The sequence below is a fragment of the Octopus bimaculoides genome, chromosome 15 (genome assembly GCF_046866305.1).
Source record: "Octopus bimaculoides isolate indiv1 chromosome 15, ASM4686630v1, whole genome shotgun sequence".
NCBI classification, from domain to species: Eukaryota; Metazoa; Mollusca; class Cephalopoda; order Octopoda; family Octopodidae; genus Octopus; species Octopus bimaculoides.
This window is the reverse complement of record NC_142942.1, coordinates 29130246-29154248: the sequence shown is the minus strand read 5'-3', so window position 1 is coordinate 29154248 and position 24003 is coordinate 29130246. Positions and strand designations below refer to the sequence as shown.

The 24003-nt window shown below is 35.4% G+C and overlaps 1 protein-coding gene across 4 annotated transcripts in view; it reads right to left on the bottom strand.

The window, feature by feature from the left end:
- LOC106874375 (E3 ubiquitin-protein ligase TRIM13) overlaps positions 1-24003 on the bottom strand; it is a 110631-nt gene that overhangs the window by 41196 nt on the left and 45432 nt on the right. The window contains exons 1-2 of one of the 4 annotated variants that reach the window (XM_014922089.3): positions 20574-21057; positions 2731-5694 (exon numbers count right to left, since the gene is read on the bottom strand). The exons of 1 other annotated variant lie outside the window; for it this stretch is intronic. In XM_014922089.3, coding sequence (XP_014777575.1) covers positions 4664-5694; positions 20574-20640 — 1098 coding nt within the window. In that variant the 5' untranslated portion in view covers positions 20641-21057 and the 3' untranslated portion in view covers positions 2731-4663. Of the gene's footprint in view, positions 1-2730; positions 5695-20573; positions 21058-24003 lie in introns of those variants that run through there. 2 more of the 4 variants (XM_052973216.2, XM_052973217.2) reach the window with 2 other exon arrangements.

Here is a 24003-nt window from a genome sequence, read left to right as displayed (position 1 = left end):
AATGACTATGCAATAAGAATAAAGAATATATTTCTAAAATGAATGTTTACTTTGTAAGGCGGCGAGCTGGCAGAAACATTAATGCGACGTGCGAAAAGTTTAGCGATATTTCGTCTGCCGCTACGTTGTGAGTTCGAATTCCGCCGAGGTCGACTTTGCATTTCATCCTATCGAGGTCGATTAAATAAGTACCAGTTACGCACTGGGGTCGACATAATCGACTTAATCCATTTGTCTATCCTTGTTTGTCCCTTCTTAACGCGACGTGCGAAATACTTAACGGTATTTCGACTTTATTTACGCTTTTGAGTTCAAATTTCGCCGAGGTTGACTTTAACGTACAGATTATTTAATTAATTCTTTTTTAACTAAACACTTTTAAACTTCCGATACTAGTAGAATATGTCACATAGAACAGGGTTTATTTTTAACGTTTTTGACAAAATTTTGTATCTTAGAAGCGTTCTGAGTTCAAATTCTGCCGAGGTTGACATTGCCTTTCATCCATTTCAGATCTATTCAATTAGACGTACAGATTATTTAATTAATTTTTTTTTAACTAAACACTTTTAAACTTCCGATACTGGTAGAATGTGTCACATAGAACAGGGTTTACTCTTAACGTTTTTGACAAAATTTTGTATTTTAAAAGTTATTTCGTCAGAAGTTGCAGAGTGACAATTGACAAATTCGTGTTTGATAAGTGCCAATACACAAAACTTTCAGTTTTTGACTTACTCTCTAACATTTGCCGATGATATATATACATATTACATATATGCGTGAAAAAATCTCATCACGCAATCGAACCAATGAAAGAGCCTCTACCTGGTCGCTCGACACGCTAAAAATAGCAGCCAAAGTATCTCCCTACCTAAATCACACGCCCACTGTATGTAATGTCCCAGATTATCCCTAAAAAGACGGTTTGCTGAAGGATGGAATGTCTTTGATGATACGTTTGCAGTATCAGAGTTTATTTGAGGCTAAATAACATTATGGTCAATTTCTATATTAACACCCGCACGATTTTCACTAAGAAAAAAAAATTAACTTTTTGCGTGGAATCAAGTACCTTGACCTTCTAATATGCTGCAAATCCCTTATTTTAGTTCGGAAAAAATGAGGTTGGGGGCTTCCCCCCCCAATCCCGGAATCATTGGAATTTTTTTTTTTTTTTTTCGTTGAATGAATTTCAATGACCTCCTAATATTGCAAAATCAGATTACATAAGGTGAACCTGGTAACTGATGGTTTTGAGGTCTTGTTGTTTGTAACTTTTGGTGAGCCATGGAGCAACCAACAACATGGTCAAAATCCCTGCCATTAATTTGGTGTTGATGGGTAATATCAAATAATTCAATCACAACATATATTTAAATTAAACACGAAAAAAATTAAAATATTATCATCACTTACATGGAAAAATTGGAATATTATCTTTCAGTATTTTATAAGGTAAAATCTTAACTTATTAACTGATACATTATTAATTATCTTATAACAGCAATGCCTGGAAAAATCATGGATTACATGGGAAAATGCGATCATGAAAAGTGATATTCTCAAGATTCTAAACCTGGAAAAGTACAGGACAAGTTATTACACCTGTAAAAGTATAGGATAAGATGTTACTTCTAGTAAAGTAAAGAATAAGAAACTTATTACTTAAAATATGTTACTAAAATTAAAATTTGAATATTAAAACTTATTTATTATAGTTTACAAATAACACTATACTTATTTAAGTAGAATTTGGCTAATTTACTACCTTAAATACAGAAAAAAAGTAACTAATTAGACAAACTTACAAATTAGCTGAACAGTTTTGTACAATAAATTTAAGATGAGAACTGTAAAGAGTGATAAATTAGAAGAACTGGCATTCTTTGCTGCAATATTTTAAGTCAAAAGTTTCTTATTCTTTACTTTACTAAAAGTAATAGCTTGTCCTATACTTTTACAGGTGTAATAACCTGTCCTGTACTTTTCCAGGTTTATGATCTTAAGAATATGACTTTTCATGCTCGTATTTTTCCATGTAATATAAAATGGATAACTATTCGAGATTGGCAATTCATATCTTCAACCTGGTCCAGTATTGTGGACACGGCTTAGATATACTATAAATAGCTGCTACATAGTATAAAATTCGTGTCTCATTGATTTCAAATTCCTCCCACTTGTTAGGAAAAAGCTAACTCTGCTGACTGCCATAAAATATCAAGAACATGAAATGTCATTTTTAAGGTTCATTCTAAGACATATAAGTACACTATGACGTTTTGAAGAATACTACTTGCCTTGATTTTTTTGCATGGGATGTCATGGTATCTTTCTCAAATACATATATGAATGTCACCAAATAACTCTTGTAGTTATGGAAATAATCGCATGGGTATTGTGCTTTGACTAATGTTCCAAACGTTGATCCAGTTATGGGATATTTTGAGAATGACGTATGTGCTCAAAGTCTAGGTTAGATACTTTTCATTAATCCTGCTGAATTTTTAAGTGTATCTAGTGATACACATATCATCCAATCACACATTGTATGTGTGTGTGTGTACACATATACATTCATAAACAGACTCACATATGCACACACAACAGACATATTAATAAACCTCTTAATGTGTAGTTGATACATCAGCCAATTTACATACGTTTAATATTATGTAAAACAACAATTCAAGTAAAATGGAAATGAAATAAAGACAACAATTCAAATGGATTGAAATGTTTAATATCAGTTTTTAGTTAGAAGTTCTCATCAGGAGGATGCAGTTTTTACTCAGATGATTGGTATAGCGTTGAATTTTAGGATGGGGGATATAATGGGATCGAAATAAAAAGAAAGAATACAATGGGGAGGAAAAGTAACAGCGGACTTATGCCAAGAGATCTACATTAAAAGTGTAAATGCATACTCTTTGAGAAAATTTCCGCTGAGAAAAAAATTATTCAAGAGATATACAGATGGATAAATAATATTGTTTTGAAGTTTCGCGTTTGAGAATAGGAACTAGACAAAGTGTGGTTTAGTTGTAGGAAGAAAAACATGATTGTCTTGGCTCAATAAATTCTTTATCATATATAACGCTTGCTTTACTCGTCCCCTTGCTTACTTATTAGTTTATTCACATAAGGGTGCGGGACACGTTGAATTTGTAGTTGTTGCCATTTTTAGACTTCGGTCCCCCGTATAAAAAAAAATAGATTAAAACATAAGTATCAGTTTTGGGAGTAAAATGTGCGCATTTTTCTTCAAAACTGTGTAGGTAGATCTTATATCTGATTCGGTCTATGACATTTTTCCTGAGTTGTTCGACTCTGCCTCTTGTAAACTTCGAGTTAAAATGAGAAAAGCTACAAGAGTCTACAGCAAAAAGAAAAAAAAAAAGACACTGTGCAACTGCTCTTTTTCAGTCAGGGGTTTCCGTGTTGTTTTATGTTTCTGCTTCCTTTTTATGCAGATAATATCTGACACAAACAAAACAGAAAGCATTCATCAAAATATTTCATTCATTACATTCAGTAACAGTCTTCCCCAGTGAGTTAAATACCACTTCCATATCCACTTTCTTTTGTTTTATACACTTTTGTATCTTCAGCTTAGTCAAGTTTATCGCTAGATAATAGCAATAAATTTGTATAAATATAATCGAAAATATTTTTACTGTAGAAATACCACATCTAAAGCAACTTACGATAAAAAAAAATCTATTACTAGTGAACACACACTTCTGTGACTTTAATGATAGAAGTGAGAGAAAAACATTTAGAACCGATACGGTATTTCTTTTAACACAATTACAGATCATTTAAGCTCAATTTCATGTTCAGTACTATCAGGCAGTTCCTTACTCTTTCTTACAAGAAACAAAGGAAAATTACCAAACGTATTTTTCTTTGCATCATCTCCAAAGTTAAACCATCCAAACAAATCGCAGCTCTTATTTTACAACCCTCTTTCATTTCATTTTGATCTATCTCAGAAAGCTTTCACAAGGGGAAAGGAAATAGGAGGATTGTTTTAGTGGACATTTTTCTCTTTTGCTACGCTTTTCCTGCCTTTTAGACTATAAACTTACATTATTTTACATTATTTTACTTCAATACTTACAACGGCTCTTTCTTTCTTTCTAACTCTCTTCCTCACTCGTTTCTCTCTTTCTAACTCCCTTCCTACCTCGTTTATCTCTCTCTCTCTCTCTCTCTCTCTCTCTCTCTCTCTCTCTCTCTCTCTCTCTCTCTCTCTCTCTCTCTCTCTAACTCTCTCTCTCTCTCTCTCTCTTTCACTCTCTCTCTCTCTTTCTCTCTCTCTCACTCTCTCTCTTCAAAAATATCTGTCATCTCTCATCGTCAATTACAGTTAATCGCTAATTACGTTGAATCAGTGATTTCACTCAGCCACAAATGATTTCCTGTCGTTGTGTTACAAACTCTACTAAACTGTGACGACCATTTCTAAAGTTCAGTGATTACTAATTTTTACAATCTCACACCAATAAATTACTTTCACCAGAATGTCACACCACAGACATGTACAAACACACACAGATATGACTCTGTGAGGCATTTTTGTAATTAGTTAAAAGAAAATAACTGATAAATTTGCCGTTAGTTCTATAAACGTATAGAAGTGAAATGAGCAGATCAATTAAGAGGACAATACCATTAAATGTCCAAAGTTCAGGAGATCCTGCATCACTCGTCGATGTTTATAGGCTTCAAAGTGAAACGACACACCAAAGTTATCGTTTGTGATGTGCGGAAGTTGAAGCGGAGTTGAGAGAGTGTTTTGCGCTGCTTGATGTGACGTAAACATCTGACTTATGTCATTTGCTTCTTTGGCTATTTCTAACTCTTTCATTTGATCCATCATACATTCTTCACGCTCTATTATCTTCTTAAAATTGTCCATGAGATTTTGACGTTTCCGATTCATTTCCTGCTCGGACATGGACAAAATATCGCGCTCCCTTTCGTCAATCATATGACGTAGCTTTTGAAAGGTCAATTTAATTTCGTCAGTTACCTGTGTTTCCATTTGGCTCAAATGTTTCATTGACTGCTCGATTTGAGCTCTTTTGAAGAGATATTCCTGCTTACTTTTCTCCATTTCAGTAATTGTGTCATTGATAATTGGTGTGTATTTACTGAGGGCCTCCGTTATGTTCATTACGTTGTGCCCGTTTGTGTTTTTGTGGTCCAGGACGGTACAGTCACAGCACACGGGGATTGCACACGGCTCACAAAAGAAGTTGAGAGGCTGCAGTTGGTGTTTGGCACAGTATGATATATCGTTGATGCCGGTTTCCCGTACAAAGTTAATCAACTCTAGCACAGTGTGGTCGTTCGGCAATCGACGTAAGTCATCTTCTGAAGCGATTATACTATCTCGACATGAAGGACATTGGATTTTAACAGCCCGTGGCATACTTCGGAAAGCTGAGCTCAATGACTGTCGATATTCTCCTTCAACGCGGAACATTTGCAAGAAACAGTGCAAACAGAACGAGTGGTGGCATGGTAGTGTCTTGGGCAGTTTTTCTGATTCATTAAATACTTCTCTGCATATAAGACATCGCAGGAAAACATCTTCAAAATGCTCCTCGTCAAATATTAGATTCCGTCTACGAAGCTTTTCTGTACTATGAATATTTTTGGGTACCTTTTCTGGAATCTTTTCTGTAATAAAGGGGAAAATGCTGTTAAAAGACATCTATAGATAATAGATAAAATGTTTGATTGTGTAAAGAACAGAACCAATCTGCGTAGACAGAATTTCCTGTTTCCCATGATCTAGAATTAATTTTGGGTTAATTAATAATTTGTATGGGTGTAGTTAAAAGAGTTTATGGAAGAGTGTATGCTAGTGTAAATATGAGTTGCGTAAACAGAGATTATTTTCTATGGAAGTAGATTTGTTCTGAAATTCTCCGCAGCTATAATTCATTCGCCACGCCTAATGAGTATGTTGGGCGTATAAGAACAAATAGGTAGCTGTTTGCTTAATTGTTGCTATGTATAAATTGTAACACTACGGAGCTCTTATAAGAAATAGTCTGGAATTTAATGTTTAATAGTTATGGCTCTATTAAAACTTTTTTCCATATAAACACACAACAGATTAGACTATTATTATTATTATTATTATTATTATTATTATTATTATTATTATTATTATTATTATTATTATTATTATTATCATTATTATTATTATTAAGGAGGCGAGTTGGCATAATCGTTAGCACGCCGGGCAAAATGCATAGCGGCATTTCGTCCCGCTTTATGTTCTGAGTTCAAATTCCGCAGAGGTCGACTTTGCCTTTCGAGTCGGTAAAATAAGTACCAGTTGAACTTTGGGGTCGATGTAATCGACTTGCCCTCCTCTAAATTTCTGACTTTGTGCCAAAATTTGAAACTGTTATTATTATTATTCAAGTCAAAATTATCATTATTCTACTGCACTCTTTCTGCTGTATCTTTGGTCAAAATACTAGTTAAACTTGTTTTCGTAATGCTCCATCGATAATATGGAAACGTAGGACATTATCAAGGAATATTCTTGAGTTGTATTTATTGAGTTGTTCGGCTATCATTTTTATGCAACCACAAAACATCTGACTCGATGCAACTAATTTAGTATGAGAAGACCTTAAGGGATGTAGAATTTCAACACGAAATCCATTATATGATTTGTTTCTCTATTTGTATGCCGTTTGTGCAAACGTCAAGGTTTAACCAAATATCATAAAATATATGCGGGTCTACAACAAGCCGTTCGAAATTATAGAAATTTGTGATTAATTGTCGCCTTAGAGCGATTTGCAGTTTCTTTTATATTAAATCATTATGAATATTTATGGGAATTGATGATTTTGATTTTGAGAGTTTAAAGATAACAGCAACTTTACTAAATTTCCAACACCAGTGACAAAAAAAATAAAATCAACAAGAAACAGGGAAACTTTCAAGACATACTTTGTTCATTTCGAACTGCTAATCCAAGAGACACATCACAAGAACCACAGCTAATAGTTAATATCTTTCTGGAAAAGAATATCAACTACCATAAGAGACGAAATATCGCGCAAAAGACAATGTTACATCAAAATTATTGAGAGGTTTCCAGAGGTTACACCACACCAAAAGACCTAAAAAGAAGACACTCTACTAATTTTTAAAAGAAACTTTATCTTTTTTTTTTTTTGACAATAAGAAGAGTTCTGCAATAGGGTTTGAATGATAAATAAACTTTCAATGTACAAATTCAGTGACTAAATGCACAAAATAAATTAATTTTATTCTCCAGATACTTTTCTTTCCAATTTACAAATATTTTAATTTTAAAGTCTTCAATTCATTAACTCAATAAATGCAACTCAAGAATATTCCTTGATAATGTCCTACGTTTCCAGATTGTCATGTCAGAAGTTGATACATCAAATATATATATATAAATCATGTGTGTGTATGTGTGCGTGCGTATGTGCGTTTGTGTGTGTTTGTGTATCACTTATTACATGACAACGGTGTGTCTAAATATAGTACATATAGCGGATATAGTGAAAATATTGTTATTTCTGTGATCGCCATCATCGTCGTCATCTTTATCCTCACCATCGCCATCATCATCGTCGCCGTCGTCATCATCATCATCATCATCATTACCATTGGTAGATACTATGAATATGTTATCAAGAACCTAATCCACTTAGCCATTTATTTCACAATAAGTACTCGTTATAGGGTTTCTGCTTTCCGAAATCAATAAACAAGATACAAGACGTACATTAGTTATCTGAAGCGTTTTAAGACTCACATTTAAGGCGGGGCACGTAGACGGTAAATAATGACCGAATGAATTAAACAGCAGCTAATGTGACATATCTGTGGTTAGGTAGATAGACTCAGCCCATCCACCTAACAAGATCCTTTCCGAATATTGCTTGAAACAATGAAGGAAGAGTCATTTATTTCTTGAATCAAACCCTCTTAGAGTTTAAGATGTACTTTACGATATTAGTGCACAACTCTTGCGTTATTATAACTATGTAAACGAGGGGAAATGTCGAAGGAATTTACTGCATTTCGAAACACCTTCGGGGATAACGAGTCAATATGGACGCTTCTATTTGTCATTCGCCCTTCGATACATAACAGCTAGAATCTCCCTCCTATCAAATTCTATTGTTGCAAAGAAGCGAAGAATATATTGGAACACTATAATCCTATATATACGAAAAGATTGTATTATCAAAACTGCAATATCTTTAATCGTAGCTTTACATTATCAGGAATCATCTGAGCCTAAACAACTTATATACTTGTACCGAATTAACCTTGGCATGTATTGGTATAACTACTACATTGCTTAGTAAGGAACATGTAATGATATGCAACAACACTATGCTAAAAAGTAAAGTAGGGCAAATAGATATTTTGCCTCTCACGTACACTCGCCCCATCGGTCATGTGCAGCTATAACACTCTTAAAAGTATTTCCAGGACAGTCAGTGATATTTTCAGAGCACCCTCAGTCCAGTCAGCTTATCTTGTTTACACGTTATTTATTCTAGATCTCTTGTGCTCGAATCAGATACTGTACACATATAAAAAAAATTCAATGTATATACTTATCGTTTACGTGTGTGTGTGTGTGTGTGTGTGTGTGTGTGTGTGCATGCATGCGTGCGTGTGTGTATGTGCGTGTGTGTGTGTGTGTGTGTGTGTGTGTGTGTGTGTGTGTGTGTGTGTGTGTGTGTGTACGTGTGCGTGTATGTGTGTGTGCCGATCTGTCGCCATGTGTATACTGTGAATGTGTGAACTGACAAGGACAAGAATAATAGTTTCTTGGTTGTCTGTGTACTATGAGGGAAGGAGGACATTTAGTCAGCTGCAATCACCTTCGTATATCAGCCGTGTAACCAATGGGGGGATCACTCTACCTGCTAGAAATAGCAGCCAAATCACCTTCAAATTATATCCCACCGTTGGAAAAGGAAACGTTAACTAATGTGAACCTGGGTTCTTTGCTGCATATGAGAAAAAGACAGTGTGGTCATGGCTGGAGTACCTTTAATCGTAAGTTCACCGGAACATAGACAACATTAGATAAAATAACTACAAGATCAAACTATGTAGTCAAAGATGAAACCTTTATGTATTAACTCAATCTGTTAAATATAGCAGTCAAATCTCCCACATATCACAACCCACTATCTTGAAAAATAAAAAGACACACTTGTTAATATAGTTTTTCGTACCTATACAAAGACGAGAAGATTATGTTTGAACTGTCTGTGATGAAAGGTGTTTTTAATTAAAGTTGGCCAGGAACTAATCACTTGTCTTTCCACCCAACATCATCTGTACTTAGTTCTCTTTCCCGAGCCCGCACTAATCTCCATGCTCAGAACGTCAATCGAAGAAATTTATTCCCTGCAAATCTTTTTCTGCAGCTATCGACTTATAACTGTTCAAGAGAAACGTTAACTATTGGGTCATCCCATAAATAATGCAGCTTTTTTTTTCAATTACATGAACTAAAAGTCGGAGGGGAATGGGATAAACTACCTGTATCAACTTGCAATAAAAGCAGATAGTAATTACCCTTGCCCTTATTCTTATTACAAGTTTTGAAGAGTGCAGTTAGATTTTAACAGTTATTTTTTAAAGTTATAATGGAAGTGACAAAGGAGCATATTCAGCATAATTTGCTTTATGAGTACAATAAAAGCAACAGCGCAACGGAAAGTGCAAGGAATATTAATGCAGTATATGAGGGTCGGACAATAAGTGTAATGCAGTGTCAACGGTGGTTCCAGAAATTCCGAGCCAGAAACTACAGCCTAGAAGACGAGCCTCGTCCTGGAAGAACTGTAGAGCTCGACGAGGACGTCTGACAAACCCTGGTGTAACAAGATCACATCGTAACTATTGAGGAACTAGCAGAGAAGCTTGGATTTGGTCATTCAAGCATTCATCGACTCCTGCATGCCATCGGAAAAGTGAGCAAATTGGGTCAATGGGTTCCTCACAAACTTTGCGAGTCTAATGGCGCGCAGAGAGTGAATGCGTGCTCTTCTTTCCTGTCACGTCTCACAAATGAACCTTTTCTGGACTGTACAATGACTGGTGACAAGAATTGGCTTCTTTATAAAAATGTCAAGTACTGAAGACAGTGGGTAAGGAAAGGAGAAACACCGGCACCTTAGGCTAAAGGTCTTCACCCACATAATGTGTTGTTATTTGTTTGGTGGAATATGAAAGGTTTAGTTCACTTTGAACTTTTAAACTCAAACCAAACGGTAACAAAGGAGATCTACTGCGAGCAACTTGAGCGGCTTAAGTTATCGCTAGAAGGAAAACGACCACCTTTGCTTTCAAGACGAAAGGTTTTCTTCCATCAGGATAATGCTCGGTCACATACAGCGAGGATGACATTCTAAAGGCTGGAGCAGTTTGAATGGGAAACGATGCCCGATCTACGATATTCGTCGGACAGAAAATATGAATTCTGTAGACGAGGTATAGAACAGTGGTGGAGGAGTATTTTTCGTCACAGACAAGTGAATTTTGGAAGAGGGGCCTTGCAAGTCTACCAGATAGATGGTAGAGCATTGTAGACAATGAAGGAGAATATATTTTAGATTAAAAAAGAACTTTTGATTATTCTAATTTTGAAAAATAAAAGAAGTATAAACAAAACAACATTGTTTATGAGATGACCTAATACATCGATCTGATTGATGTTAGGTATGTTGGTGCAGATGCATAGGTGATACGAGTAACTTTTCAAAGAATCCTGAGGTGACTGAAGAAAGACTGAGTGAATAACAGGTCGTTCAGCAATACCATCAGGGTTGGGATAAATTGGAATGAATCCAGTTTCATTTCTTTACCTGATTCCAGATGATGAGTTCGCTTAAGGCTCTACGATATTGGTGATATAGCCGAGTATCAATCCGTTTCTTTTATCGAAAGACACTTGTATGACATTTTGAATATTTTGAATTTATTTACTATCATTAATAAAGGTTGGGTGCCAAGAATATATACCTTATTATATGATCATTACTAACAATTATTGATAATATGAGTAAGTATATATAATAGGTCCCCACCTTCAGAGATATCGTTGATCATATCAACCCAGTACAGTTGACTCTTTGATAACGAGCATCTGTAGAAACGAAAAATCATAACAGTGAACACTTTTTCAATGATGTGGCAATAAATAAAATCATGTGAACGAACGCTTTTCAGAAAAAATCGCGAATTAAAATTTTAATTAACAGAAGATCGACTTTTTATAGAAAAATATTCACTATGCAGAAAGGAAAAACTTTTCGGAAGAATATTACTGTGGAAATCTTTTTTAATATTTCTGGGAGAGAAATTGGTGTAATTTTAATCCATGTTAACACGGAATACGGATTGACCAAATCTATAATCTTTACCACCTTGAAAAACTTTTTAGGCAGCTAAAACCTATATCGGTAGGTATATTTGTGTCACGCAAATATTTTACTAGTATGCTTGAGAGAAAAACAACTAACTAGTGATTCAGTGAGTGAAGTAATTTATTTATGAGAAAGGTAAATCTTTTTACGAGCTACTAGAGAGAGATGCTCCTAGTATAAGTGTTGTTAGTGAGTCTAGTCCAGTAAAATTTAAAGCCAGCAAGGGATTATACAAATCTTTAAAGAGTTGTTGCAGAAAAATAGTGCCGAGTTTTGTGAGCGTGTAAAGAAGGATAATTCCTGTCTCAACAAGTTTTTAATTGTAATGAAATTAGATTTTATGGGGGGGGGGGGGGAAATGGACTGCATCACGCAAAGGATCAGATTTTGTTAATATACACTGATAAAGGACAAACTAACCTTACTTCCCTGCGCTAATGTTTTAAGGGATTTGTAAGTGAAACCACTCTTGTTTTATCAGTCAGAGAACCCAAGGATCTTCAGCAATAACAGGTTTGATATTCAGTAATCTTCCAACACGAAGCTTGAGTTACAAGAAACTTATTAACTTCGTGGTTTATTTATGTGTTTTCCCTGAGTGTAACTATCTCAAGGAGAAGGGTCAGTCAAAACTAGCTTTTCTTGTTATAGACAATGTTCCAGCACTCCTTCATAACCACATGAAACAAATACCGTATGTGTTTCATTTTATTTCCTACCACTCCAATACTAATCCTCTGCTACAACCCGTTGATTAGCAGGTGATAGGAATTATTTCAAACAAATTATTTTTTCAGGACCTGTTTTGAAGCAACTTCGTCTGGTTATTTGACATTAAAAAACTTTCGGGACATCATTATAAATGCTATCCATTTAATAGGGAAATCATGGAGAGAGCTTTCTTCTAAGTGCAAGAAGTTTGAAATATTTGAGACAGAGATGTAGTTGATTAGATTGTATGTTTGAACAATTGTATAGGCCTGAATGTGAATGAAGAGGACATAAATCACTTGATTGAGGAATACAGAAGGAAACTGTCCTTCGATGACATTAAGGAAGAGACTAAAGTTAAGAAACATCGGAAAAAAGTTGGATCGATGCAGAACTCTGAGAAAGACCAAAAATAAAAGCATGCAACCAGAAGAGCTGACGATTTTGATTTCTTGCATGAATTCACAGATATTGTGAAATCGCATTACTCTATCTTACAGAATGTTGAGTGAGTTATAAAAAGTTTTTCTAATACAATAATGCAACACTTTTGAACTTTCCAGAAGAATGGATCGCGGCAAATCACTCTGGATAATTTCCTTGAAAAAATTGTTTCCCAAGAACCTTCTACTTTTGCCATCTCTTCTTTAGTAACAGAAGATTCATTGGAACCTTATAGTTTTTTTTTTTATCATGGTTTTACTAAATACGTTCCCCTCTACTAGTTTTGGCCTCTATAGAGAGTATGCTTTTGCAATATAAGGGATCAATAGTCACACAATCAATAGGTTTAGGAAAGACATAAAAGCTACTTTGAATTCTCTTGGAGTCAAGGTCACAGTAATATCCAACCTGAAGCTGATTGATTTCTTCATCTAGTGCTTATAAGTCTTTTAGAAAACCGATCGAGAGGCTGACATACATAAATACAGCTTTTTGTTATGCTGCCACAGTATTCAAGAGTCTGGTTAAAGAGATCAGCTGAAGAATCTCTAACCTGAAGAATATCTAACCTGCCAACGATGCCCTGACCGTCGGCAGGTTTAAGGACAAGATTAGTTATACGCCCGGAAATAATCCACCAAGAGAAAACGCCACCGGAAAGTTTTGTGATTCACATCCGCTTCTCTTTGAACTTAAAACCTGTGTAGATAAAACATTTTTCCGTACAGCCGATAAACACTTTCCCCAAACAATTCAGAATAATATTCAATAGACATAACTTAAGAGTTTAATTTAGCTGTAAACCTTATATAAAGAAAATTTCAGTAGGTTGACCCAACCTGCGACAGATATAAAATACTCATGCAAAGGCAACATCACACATCTAGTTAACAATAAAGCAGAGACCGTCGTGTATGAGGTGGAAATAATGGAAAAGGATTCCTGCAGGCAGATGGACACGCGAAAATATGTAAACACAATAGAAGGTCCCTTCGAGACGAGATTTGACAACTACAAGTCCTTTAATATCCAGGAAAAGCGAAAAGTTACAGCCCAAGCCAAGCATATGTGGTTGATGATAGAAAGAGCAATGGGTTATGGCGTCAAGTGGAGAGGTAGAAGCCTGACTTCAAAAGTAGTAGGAAGTGCAGTCTGTTCTTAGCTGAGAGAATTACACTATAGAATTCTCTTCGTCCGGATACCTACCTAAACTGTAAAAGCGAAATTTTCCAATCTTATCCACATGAAAGGAAATATGTGCTTGGATACTGGCAGACTGCACAATGATCATGAACATTAAAGTTTCTGCCATTCAGCACTTCTTACCATTATGAGAGATTAGCACACGGTTTGCCACACCCAGCTTATTACATACAAACACGCACACGCCTACAAACGTACATATAAACGCTCGTGCCCACCCATGATTTTAGCATTGACCAGGCACTAATTTCCACCCTCCTTCGTTGCACAAAAATCAAACCACACCACTTGTACCCAACTCCGATCTGCAGGTAGCTACCCTTACACCATGAAAATACTTTGACCCTTGTGCGAGGCGCATATCTCTAGATTTATTTACTCTCTATACCTTTCCCACGGGCAGTTTCTTTCCGCTTTTTCACAGTATCTACAAACCAGATGTGATACTCCCTAAATTCCAGTGGCAGAATGCCATCACCATACTCCTTCTACCTACTTTTCTATTGAGAAGGACAGGTAGAAACATTATGTATTGTCAAATATATAACCACGCTATTGAAACACATGTAGAGATGTTTTGAGCTATCTATTCTTATTTGCTCGCTGGAATCTTTTTACATTATCTCCACTTCATTTCACAAACAAATATGCAGCATTCATTACATTGATATATATATATATATATATATATATATATATATATATATATATATATATATATATACAGAGAGAGAGAAAGAGAGAGAGAGAGAGAGAGAGAGAGAGATTTACAGGGTGCCTGGGATCATTATAGAACTATTTAACTTCGAATAGACTGCTATACTGACCAGTTTAATGATTTGGAACGTTTACATATTCTTTTGTGGTAAACTGTTAACCTAGTCTACGTAGAAGTGCTAATTTAATTTAGTTTATTTGCCAAGTTCTTTTTGATCCCCAGATTCTCGCTAACAAATCCACCCACATGGCTTGACAAGACTGGCGTTATAGCAGAAAACTGAACCCGAAACTATGTGGTTGGGAAGTGAACTTCTTAATCACACAGCCAAGACTGTTTATTCAATTGAAGATGAAATGTATCTCTTTCGAGTCTCGATATCTTCTCCGAATCTAGAAAGAAATACCGTTCTGATTAAAGAAATATACACGCTCTAGTATGTTATATATATATATATATATATATATATATATATATATATATATATATATATATATATATATATATATATATATGCCTGAGTCTCTTCGAAGGACAACCTTGAGTTCCAGAGCCTGGTGAATATCAGAAGAAATGTTCAATAACAACCACCAACAATGGAAGAAGTTAAAAATTTCAGATAGCCAGACCTAAATCATTACTTGAGCCAAACAGAATTCCCTATCTTCTGTATAAAAACGTCCCAGTGTCCTTCAGTAGCTCCAAAAACTGTAAAGATCAGCATGGTGGAACCTGAAGATAAGCAACTATTATATGATAGTTGGGAGCGGGGAATATACACTCAGTTCAGAACAATATCACTGCTAAATGTTGAAGGGAAAATATTCTGTTATGGTAGCAAGGTAAAAGAAATACCTCACAGGTAATAAGAACCTGGATATGTTAGTCCAGAAAGATGCATCCCAGGTGTGTCTGGAAACAGAGAGCAATCTGGAGAGCAAGAGCAGAGAGATAGAAAAAAAGATACTTTAAAAACTCAGTAAATCTTGTCATAACAATGATGAAGGCATACAAATCTCGGTCTTACAACGAGAGCGAAGACAGAAACAAAAGCATAAATAATCCATTTATAGCCACCTAGAAAGGATAATACATTATATCCAGCCTGACGATACCTTCCAATATTCTACCAGCCAAAACATCTCAAAAAAATAAAGAATCACAAATTAAGAACAGCTGAAGACAACGAGTACATCTTGAAAGACTCTTAACAAATTATGTAATTCATTATGCATTGATAAATAAATAACCAATATTCTGAAAAGCGTTGTTTTGAGCAGGCCATTCTCACTTGTTTACGATATGTATGTATGTATGTATGTATGTATGTATATCTATCTATCTATCTATCTATCTATCTATCTATCTATCTATCTATCTATCTATGTGTGAATGTGTATGTGTATAATAAGAATTCCTTTTTCTCCATAGAAAAGCATAGAAAAGTCGTTAATACAATGATGAAGATATTGTTGTTGTTGTTGAGGACGACGACGACGACGATGATGAGGATGGTGATGATGAGATGATGATATAAGTATGTAGTGTTAAGATAAGTGTATTAATTTTATCTAAGTTTAAGAATAACAACGGAACATTTTCTAATGGGCCAATTCTATACTGTGAGTAAAGTCATACTGACCTTCACGATACACACAAGCGCTCATGCCCACACCCTATATATATATATATATATATATATATATATATATGAAGAATAATAATAAATGGAGCAAAACGCATGTAAACAATAAGTTCCTTTAATTCCTACATATGTTTCAAAATATACGTGCACTCTACTCCAAAGAAGTAAGAGGTGCTGGAATTGCACATAAATTCATCGTCAGGGAACCAACATACAAAAGCAAGACTTATGCTAAATGTTAAGGTTACGTGCGAGTTATAACATTATATAGTTAAGTAAATGACCGTTAGAAACAAGAAGGCTGGTTTACAGGGAGTTATTAAGGGAGAGAGGTTATGAACGCTATACTAAAAGTTTAAATTAGAAGAAGGCATAATGGACCGCAGTAAAATCCAAAAATCCTTCTCTCGTTTGCCATTTTTTTGAACTTTTGAACTTTTCGTTGGAAAGGATAAAGGGAAAAGTCCAAAGAAGGAAAAGAAATCGCCAACAGTAATTATACATATATGTGTGTGTGTGTGTGTGTGTAATATAAATAATATATAAATATATGCATATATACATACATATATGTATATACCTACATATATATGTAAATATACATGCATATATGTGTACAGGACATAAAAAAAAACGTAGACACAATGAGAAACGAAAACATAAAAAAACAAAAACACAGAAAACGAACTTTTTTTTCGAACAACGAAAAAAACAAACAGAGAACATTCTCTTCATCAGTTGTCCCCTGTTTTTATCTACTCCGCTTTTCGAAGGTAAGGACAATACGCGACTTCGTTAAAACAGTTCTTTTTGCGGAGGGTGAAAGTGGTAACAAAAACAGGACATTGAGAACGAAACAGTAAAAACAAACGATGTGGGCTGTTAAGCCAAGACGATGTGAAGTTATGAACGCTGGAAAAACGAGCTTTGAGAAGTGACAGATAAAAGCACGCCTTGTCTTTAGGAAGGAAGTAGAAGAAAGAAAGATGGAGGGCCTTTCGTCACGTGTGAGCAACGAGAGAGTCAAGGAGGAAGACTGAGAGAGAGAGAGAGAGAGAGAGAGAGAGAGAGAGAGAGAGAGAGAGAGAGAGAGGGAACGGTGAAGGGGAGAGGAGAAGAATATGGAAAGGGTGAGAGAGAAAAACAGAAAGGAAGAAGAACAAGAGAGGGAGATAGATAGACAGAGAAGAGATAGAATAAGAGTTCGCATTGTAATTATTAAGATAAAACTAACTTGGAAAAGGATGCGTGGCGTTCGATCATATAATAATATAAATAATATATAAATATATGCATATATACATACATAAATGTACATACCTACATATACATGTATATATACATGCATATATGTTTACAGGACATCAAAATTACGTAGACACAATGAGAAGCGAAAGCATGAGAAACAAAAACACAGAAAACGAACTTTTTTTCGATCAACGAAAAAAAACAAACAGAGAAACGAGACAGGCAACACAAAGAACATTCGGTGGCTCTATAACTTCTATGTCCCACCGTGTTTTGAATCTACCGTCATTAATTTATCTGCCACCAGTGCAGCACTATCAGCAGTACTAAGGAGCCGAGCTTTATTCACTTCGTAGCCATGTTTTGATGATATAGTGCTCTTATAGTACATTCGACCCAAAGGATGTTATTTAAGAGAATAAACGGAACAGGTGTTGCTAATGCTAATAAGAGTAGCCATAAAATATTACATTTGATTATTAAGGTGGATAAAAAGACTACAGAAAGAACTTTTCTAAATTGTTTGTATATGGGCCGGTCGCATGCTGTGTATGATTTTTTTTTAAGCTGATCTCAAAGTTTTCTTTTGGAAACGAAACCCACAAAAGTTTAAGGAATCGGCAAACTTTGAAAGATGCCTACAGTATTAAATTAGTGCTTTTCAAATATGGTTTAGATAATGGGGAAATGCTTTTCGAGCAGACCAAAATTTTTCATAGAGAACTAAAGCCATGACTTTGAAATATTGTCAAGGACGATGAAGCACGTTTAAAGAAAACATGGAATTCTATTACTGGGATGGAAAGCGCAGTGCTGACACGGTAACAACGGCAGCTTAAGGATAAATTTTCACAAAAACTCTTATCTCCAGTAGATGTGTATATTAGATATAATTTAACATTGATGAATTTGCCTTGTATAGGTCTTGTATAGCAAGAAAAACCCTAGCCTAAGATTTTGAGGCGTGTCAGTATGTGAGTAAGGATTCCAAAGACAGGACAGCAATTCTTAGCTGGAAAGATACACAAAACCAAACTGATAGCAATTGGTAAGAGTGCTAACCGAATGAAAAAGGAATCACTAAAAACTTATTTAAAAATTTTTTGAAAGTATTTGCCTCGATTCAAAGATAAGAATATTTTTGATTTGGGATAAGAGTTTGGGACAACCCAGGCAGAACTTTCAATAAAAGACTGTTTTTGGTCAATTCCACCCTCTTAACTACACCTCTGTGATTCAGCCTTGTAGCCTTTCGTGCACTGTTTCCTGACTGCACTAAATATTAGGGATTTCATAACAGAATAAGGTCGAAAAAAGCACATTGCAAAGCGAATAGCATGAATTGTGGCTAAATCTAATATTTCATGACGGTGAATATAACGAGCCTGACTTCATTGGATTTAGAATTTCTAGTGAAAAGAAATTGATCCGAGATTTCGTCAAATATACTACGGGTATACTTTCTTACTTTACTTTCGCGGCGCATCGCCTTGAAGAATTTTAGTCGAACAAATCGACCTCACTAGTTTATTTTAAACTCGGTACTTAATTTATCGACCTCTTTTGCTGAAACTACAGTAGAAGACACTTGTCCAAGCTGCCACGCAATGGAACTGAACCTAGAACAATGTGCTGACTGCGCTTATGACTAACCAAAAGTTATCTTATTTTTTTTAAAAGTGCATTTTTCAGAAAGTTACATAGTAACAAAGTCGAGCGGCGACAACTAGTCTTTAGACATATCAATCTCAAACAGTTTTTCTCTATCAACATATTGGCCAACCGGATGCTGTGATAAGAAGAATATTCCCTAAATTGACGCGTAGTGTGATCGAACTTAGAACTGTGCGCTTGCAATGCTATCTTCTTAAACATTTGATTATGCCTGTATAAATCTAACGAATTAAAATCTGGCCTTCACTTCAAATGTGCTACACAGAAAATAAAGCTCTGGGACAGTCCTTCAGGCGACCGGGTGCGCTCTTGCGCGCGCGCGCACGTCTGTGTGAGCTTGTTTATACATATTGCAGTTTATATTTGGTGTGCTGTGTGCGTGCGCTGTATGTGCGTGCGTGTGTATGTGCGTGCGTACGTGCTTGCGTACGTGCGTGCGTACGTATCTATAGGAGTGTGTGTATGTGTGTCTGTGAATGTATGTGTATTCATGATGGAGAGAGAGAGAGAGAGAGAGAAAGACAGAGATGCAGAGATAGGGGATAGATCTCAGTTGAGGTTGCATATCGATGTGTGAGAATCAATTTTTCTGTTGAAAGGCAATTATTGTGTGCCTGTGCGTTTAGACAGGAGCAAGAATTGGGTAGCAGATAGAGTGAACGAGAGAGAGAGAGAGAGGGAGAGAGGCAGAGAACAGACATATCGTTACAGAGTGTGTATATATACCACTTGTGTGTTTCTATGTATATGTATGCGTATATATATATATATGTGTGTGAATGGAATGTATCTATGTTGTGAATGCACGTTTGTGTGTGTGGGGGGGGGGGTGTTTTCAGGTATACATAAAAATGAAATACTCGATGTTTTTTCATGCTCGAAGTGTAAAAATTCGTGTTATTTTCCAACCCGCTAACATGCACACACTTGCAGATAAAAAACATACATACATAAGTACATACATACATACATACATACATACATACATACATACATACATACATACATACGTACGTACGTACGTACGTACGTACGAATGTGTGTGTGTACGTGCGTGTGCGCCCGCATGTGTGTGTATGTATGCATGTTTGTATGAAATATATGTGTCTGAATGTGTGCGTGTGTATGTATATATGTGTATATATATATATGTATATATACATAGATACATGTACATACATGTACACACACATACATAGGCGTACATATATATATACGCATACACAAGCATTGTATCTATAGGCGTATTTACAATAACACATACCAAGAAGAGGAGTTATACGGTTTCTCTTTTGTCTTGTTTTTTCAATATTCAATATATGTGCCTTTATATAAATACTCTGTGTGTTATGTATGTACATGAGTGAATATCTGTGTTTGTGTCTGTGTATATGTGTGATATAGTTGGTACGGTTAGATCTACAAGTAATCATAAATCTTATAAAGCAAACATTACCTTCTAAGATTTCCTCTTTTGGTAAAAGGCGCTCTATAGGCCATTGCGATTTGTGCAGAATCTCCATAACTGCATTCGCCACAGCTACCGAAACACAAGTTTTTACCAAATGAGACTAGAATACACTCTTGGATTAGGGAATTCAAATGCTGTGATACATACACCTTTTTCCTTATCGGTTTTGCTTTGTTATTCTTTTTCCGTTTTGTGGGAACATTTGTTTATTCCCAATCTATTAAGACACTCACTGTCTGTTGCAGCAGCAAAAAAATGGGAAACAATAAGATGAATTGTTAAGTAATCATTTTCACATGTCGCCACGAGTAATTGCGATAGATTTAGTGAGCGTCCGAGGTTGTACTACATTTTCCTGTGACTATGGTTCTCTTTGCCAGCTGAAGTTGGATTGTCGACCTTCAACTTTAAAAATGTAATGCTTACGAATAATATATCTGACTGAAATATATGCATACATATATATACATACATATACAAATACATACATATATATATATATATATATATATATATATATATATATATATATATATATATATATAAAACTATCTCTCAATATATATATATAAATATAGGTATTTTTGTGTATGTTTATACGTATGAATATATGTGTATAAATATATACACATAAACTGTAACCTCTATAAATATATATATGTACGTATGTATGTATGTATTATCGATTAGCGTTAATAAGTTGTACGATGTCCCATCTTGGTAACTTGTTGATAATATAGCGAAAATGTTCAAGCTGTTTCGTTGGCCTATGCGACGCCTGTAGATGTAATGGATAGTGGTGAACGAGCAGTTCAGTTTTAATTACTTTTCAAGGCGGCAGGTGAAGTAAGACAGCTGTGGTGGCTTGAAAGCAATAATAATAATCACCTACATTATCATGTGTCATCGGTTAAGTATACCGCACGCACACACACACACACACACACACACACACACACCGAGTTTCTTGCACATTCTCGTTTGATTGAACTGGACTGAACTGGACTGGACTGGTCTGGACTGGACTGGGCTGCTAGAGGTAATAGTTTTTTCCACATTAGCAGTAAGAAATTGTTGTCGGTCAATAGTCAATAAAGCAAAGAGCCGTAGCTGAAATTAACAGACATTGGCTATGTTGAATGGCAGTGCTTATTCAAAACAAAGTGTTTAGTACTGAATAAAGCGCTAAAACTGCTTGGGCATACAGCTTTTGAATAATTTATCATTAATAGATGACATAAAAATTTTAAAATATACGCCGTCAAAATAGTTCTTCTTTTTTTTAAGGATGCTTGCGCGCATTGTCATACTGCCGAGGTCTTCAGCTGCAACTTGCACCAGGTAAAATTTAATTAGACTTTTAACTTGCGTACAAAATCTTAGTAGTTGAGAGTGCGAAGATCTTTCTAGAAAGTATGGTGTACAACCCTAAGTGCATTCCCATATCTGAGTTAAAAGAAGACTAAATAAAATTCTAACCATTGTCTTCTAATCATTGTCCTACTAAGAATTGTTGGCCTATAAAATAACATCCCTCGTTAACACACACACATACACTTACATACACACACACACACACTCGCAAAACAAATTATTTTAAGATGATATATATATATATATATATATATATATATATATATATATATATATGTGGAAAAAAGTCAACGTAGAAAATCCTAAAATAATTTTATAAAAAACATTTCAGTACCGGTTTCCGTCATTGAGACTTTTTTAACTGTAAGTATGGAAAACAATTAAGTTTTGGAAAAATTAAATGAACATCTTTTAAAAAGAATATTTGCATAGTATTGAAATACAAGGGGCATTTTCCTTGTTTCTGCCTGTCTCTGTCTCTCTTGTTTACTATTGTGGGTGCGAGGTTGTTGTAGATTCTTGTTAGAAGAAGAAGAAGAAGAAGAAGAAGAAGAAGAAGAAGAAGAAGAAGAAGAAGAAGAAGAAGAAGAAGAAGAAGAAGAAGAAGAAGAAGAAGAAGAAGAAGAAGAATGCGGAGTGCTATGATAGTAGTAGGGTGTTAAATGGTCAAGTGCCCTGAAAGTGTCTTGTTGTAGATGGTAGTAGTGATTGAATTCTTGAGACATCTCTTTTGAAAGTATCGTTTATAATATTTGCATAGGTGTTATTCTAAACAGCAATAGTAGTAAAGTAAGGAAAGAGGTGGTTGAGAGGAAGAAGACGAAGAAGAAGAAAGGGAAAGGTGAAGATAGAATAATAAGAAATGTGGGTGGTATGTTAGTAGTTGGATGTTAAATGGTCAAGTGACCTAAAAGTGGTTCGTTGTGGATTATAGTAGTGATTGGGACTGTTTTTAAATGAATTCTTGGGCATCTCTTGAATGTATCATTTTTAATATTTGCGTGTGTGTTATTCTAAGGCCGTGGTCGATATGTCGTTTGTTGTAGATGCGTTCAAAAGGAGTCTGTATTTTGTAATAAAGAGAGTCTCTAGTAATTCGTTGGCTACAGGTTGTATCGTCCCTGAATTGGTAGAGGGGAAAAATTCTGAAACTTGGATTTTTTATTCTGGCGCAAATGTCGATGTGTTGGCTGAATGCTATTTTCCTGTTTTGGGGAATTTTGATCTGAGAATCTCTGCAGAGCCATTCCTTGATTTAGGTTTTTTTTTTGTTTTTTTTTGCCTATGTATTGCTCTTGACACCCAGAGTAGGTTCGTGCGTATATCAGATTCTCCGAAACACATGTGAAGCTGTTGCTTTTCTCTGTGAAACGTTGTCCCTGTTTGAAGGAGAACTCTGATCCCTCAATTAAATTGACACATATCCCACAGTTTGGTCTTCCGCATTCTTTTACTGACGGCTTCAGTGTTGTTGTTGAGCGTATTCAGACTTGTGCTAGGAAACTTTTCATAGATTCGAGCTGTCTCTTGCTTTTTATGATGGTGTGTGTTTGGAGGATTAAGCTCATTCTGTGGTCCGTTTTTAGCAGGGGAATGTTTAGAAGGATGGTGTCGAAGGCTTCATTGTTAAGAGGGTTGTGTGTGGAGATGTATGGTCGGGCTTTTGATTGTAAATCCTTCTTTAATTTGAGATGTCTGAGTTCGTGGATGTTGAGTTGTAGGGCACGTTAAAAGCATATGTCAATTAGTGAAGGTGGGTAATTCCTGGAAGAGATACCTGGATGACTGTTTCAGTCTTTGGCATGAAAGTATAGAGAGACTTAAAGAATTCCAAGCATTTATAAATGGACTTGACGTAAACATTCAACTCACGATGGAATATAGCCATCAACAACTTCCCTTCCTCGATATCCTTATTAAGAAATCTAACAACGTAATAGAAACAGATATATACTATAAGCTCACGGACTCCAAGCAATATCCACCGTTCAACTCATGCCACCCCAGACACACCAGAATGAATATCCCCTTCAACCTAGCA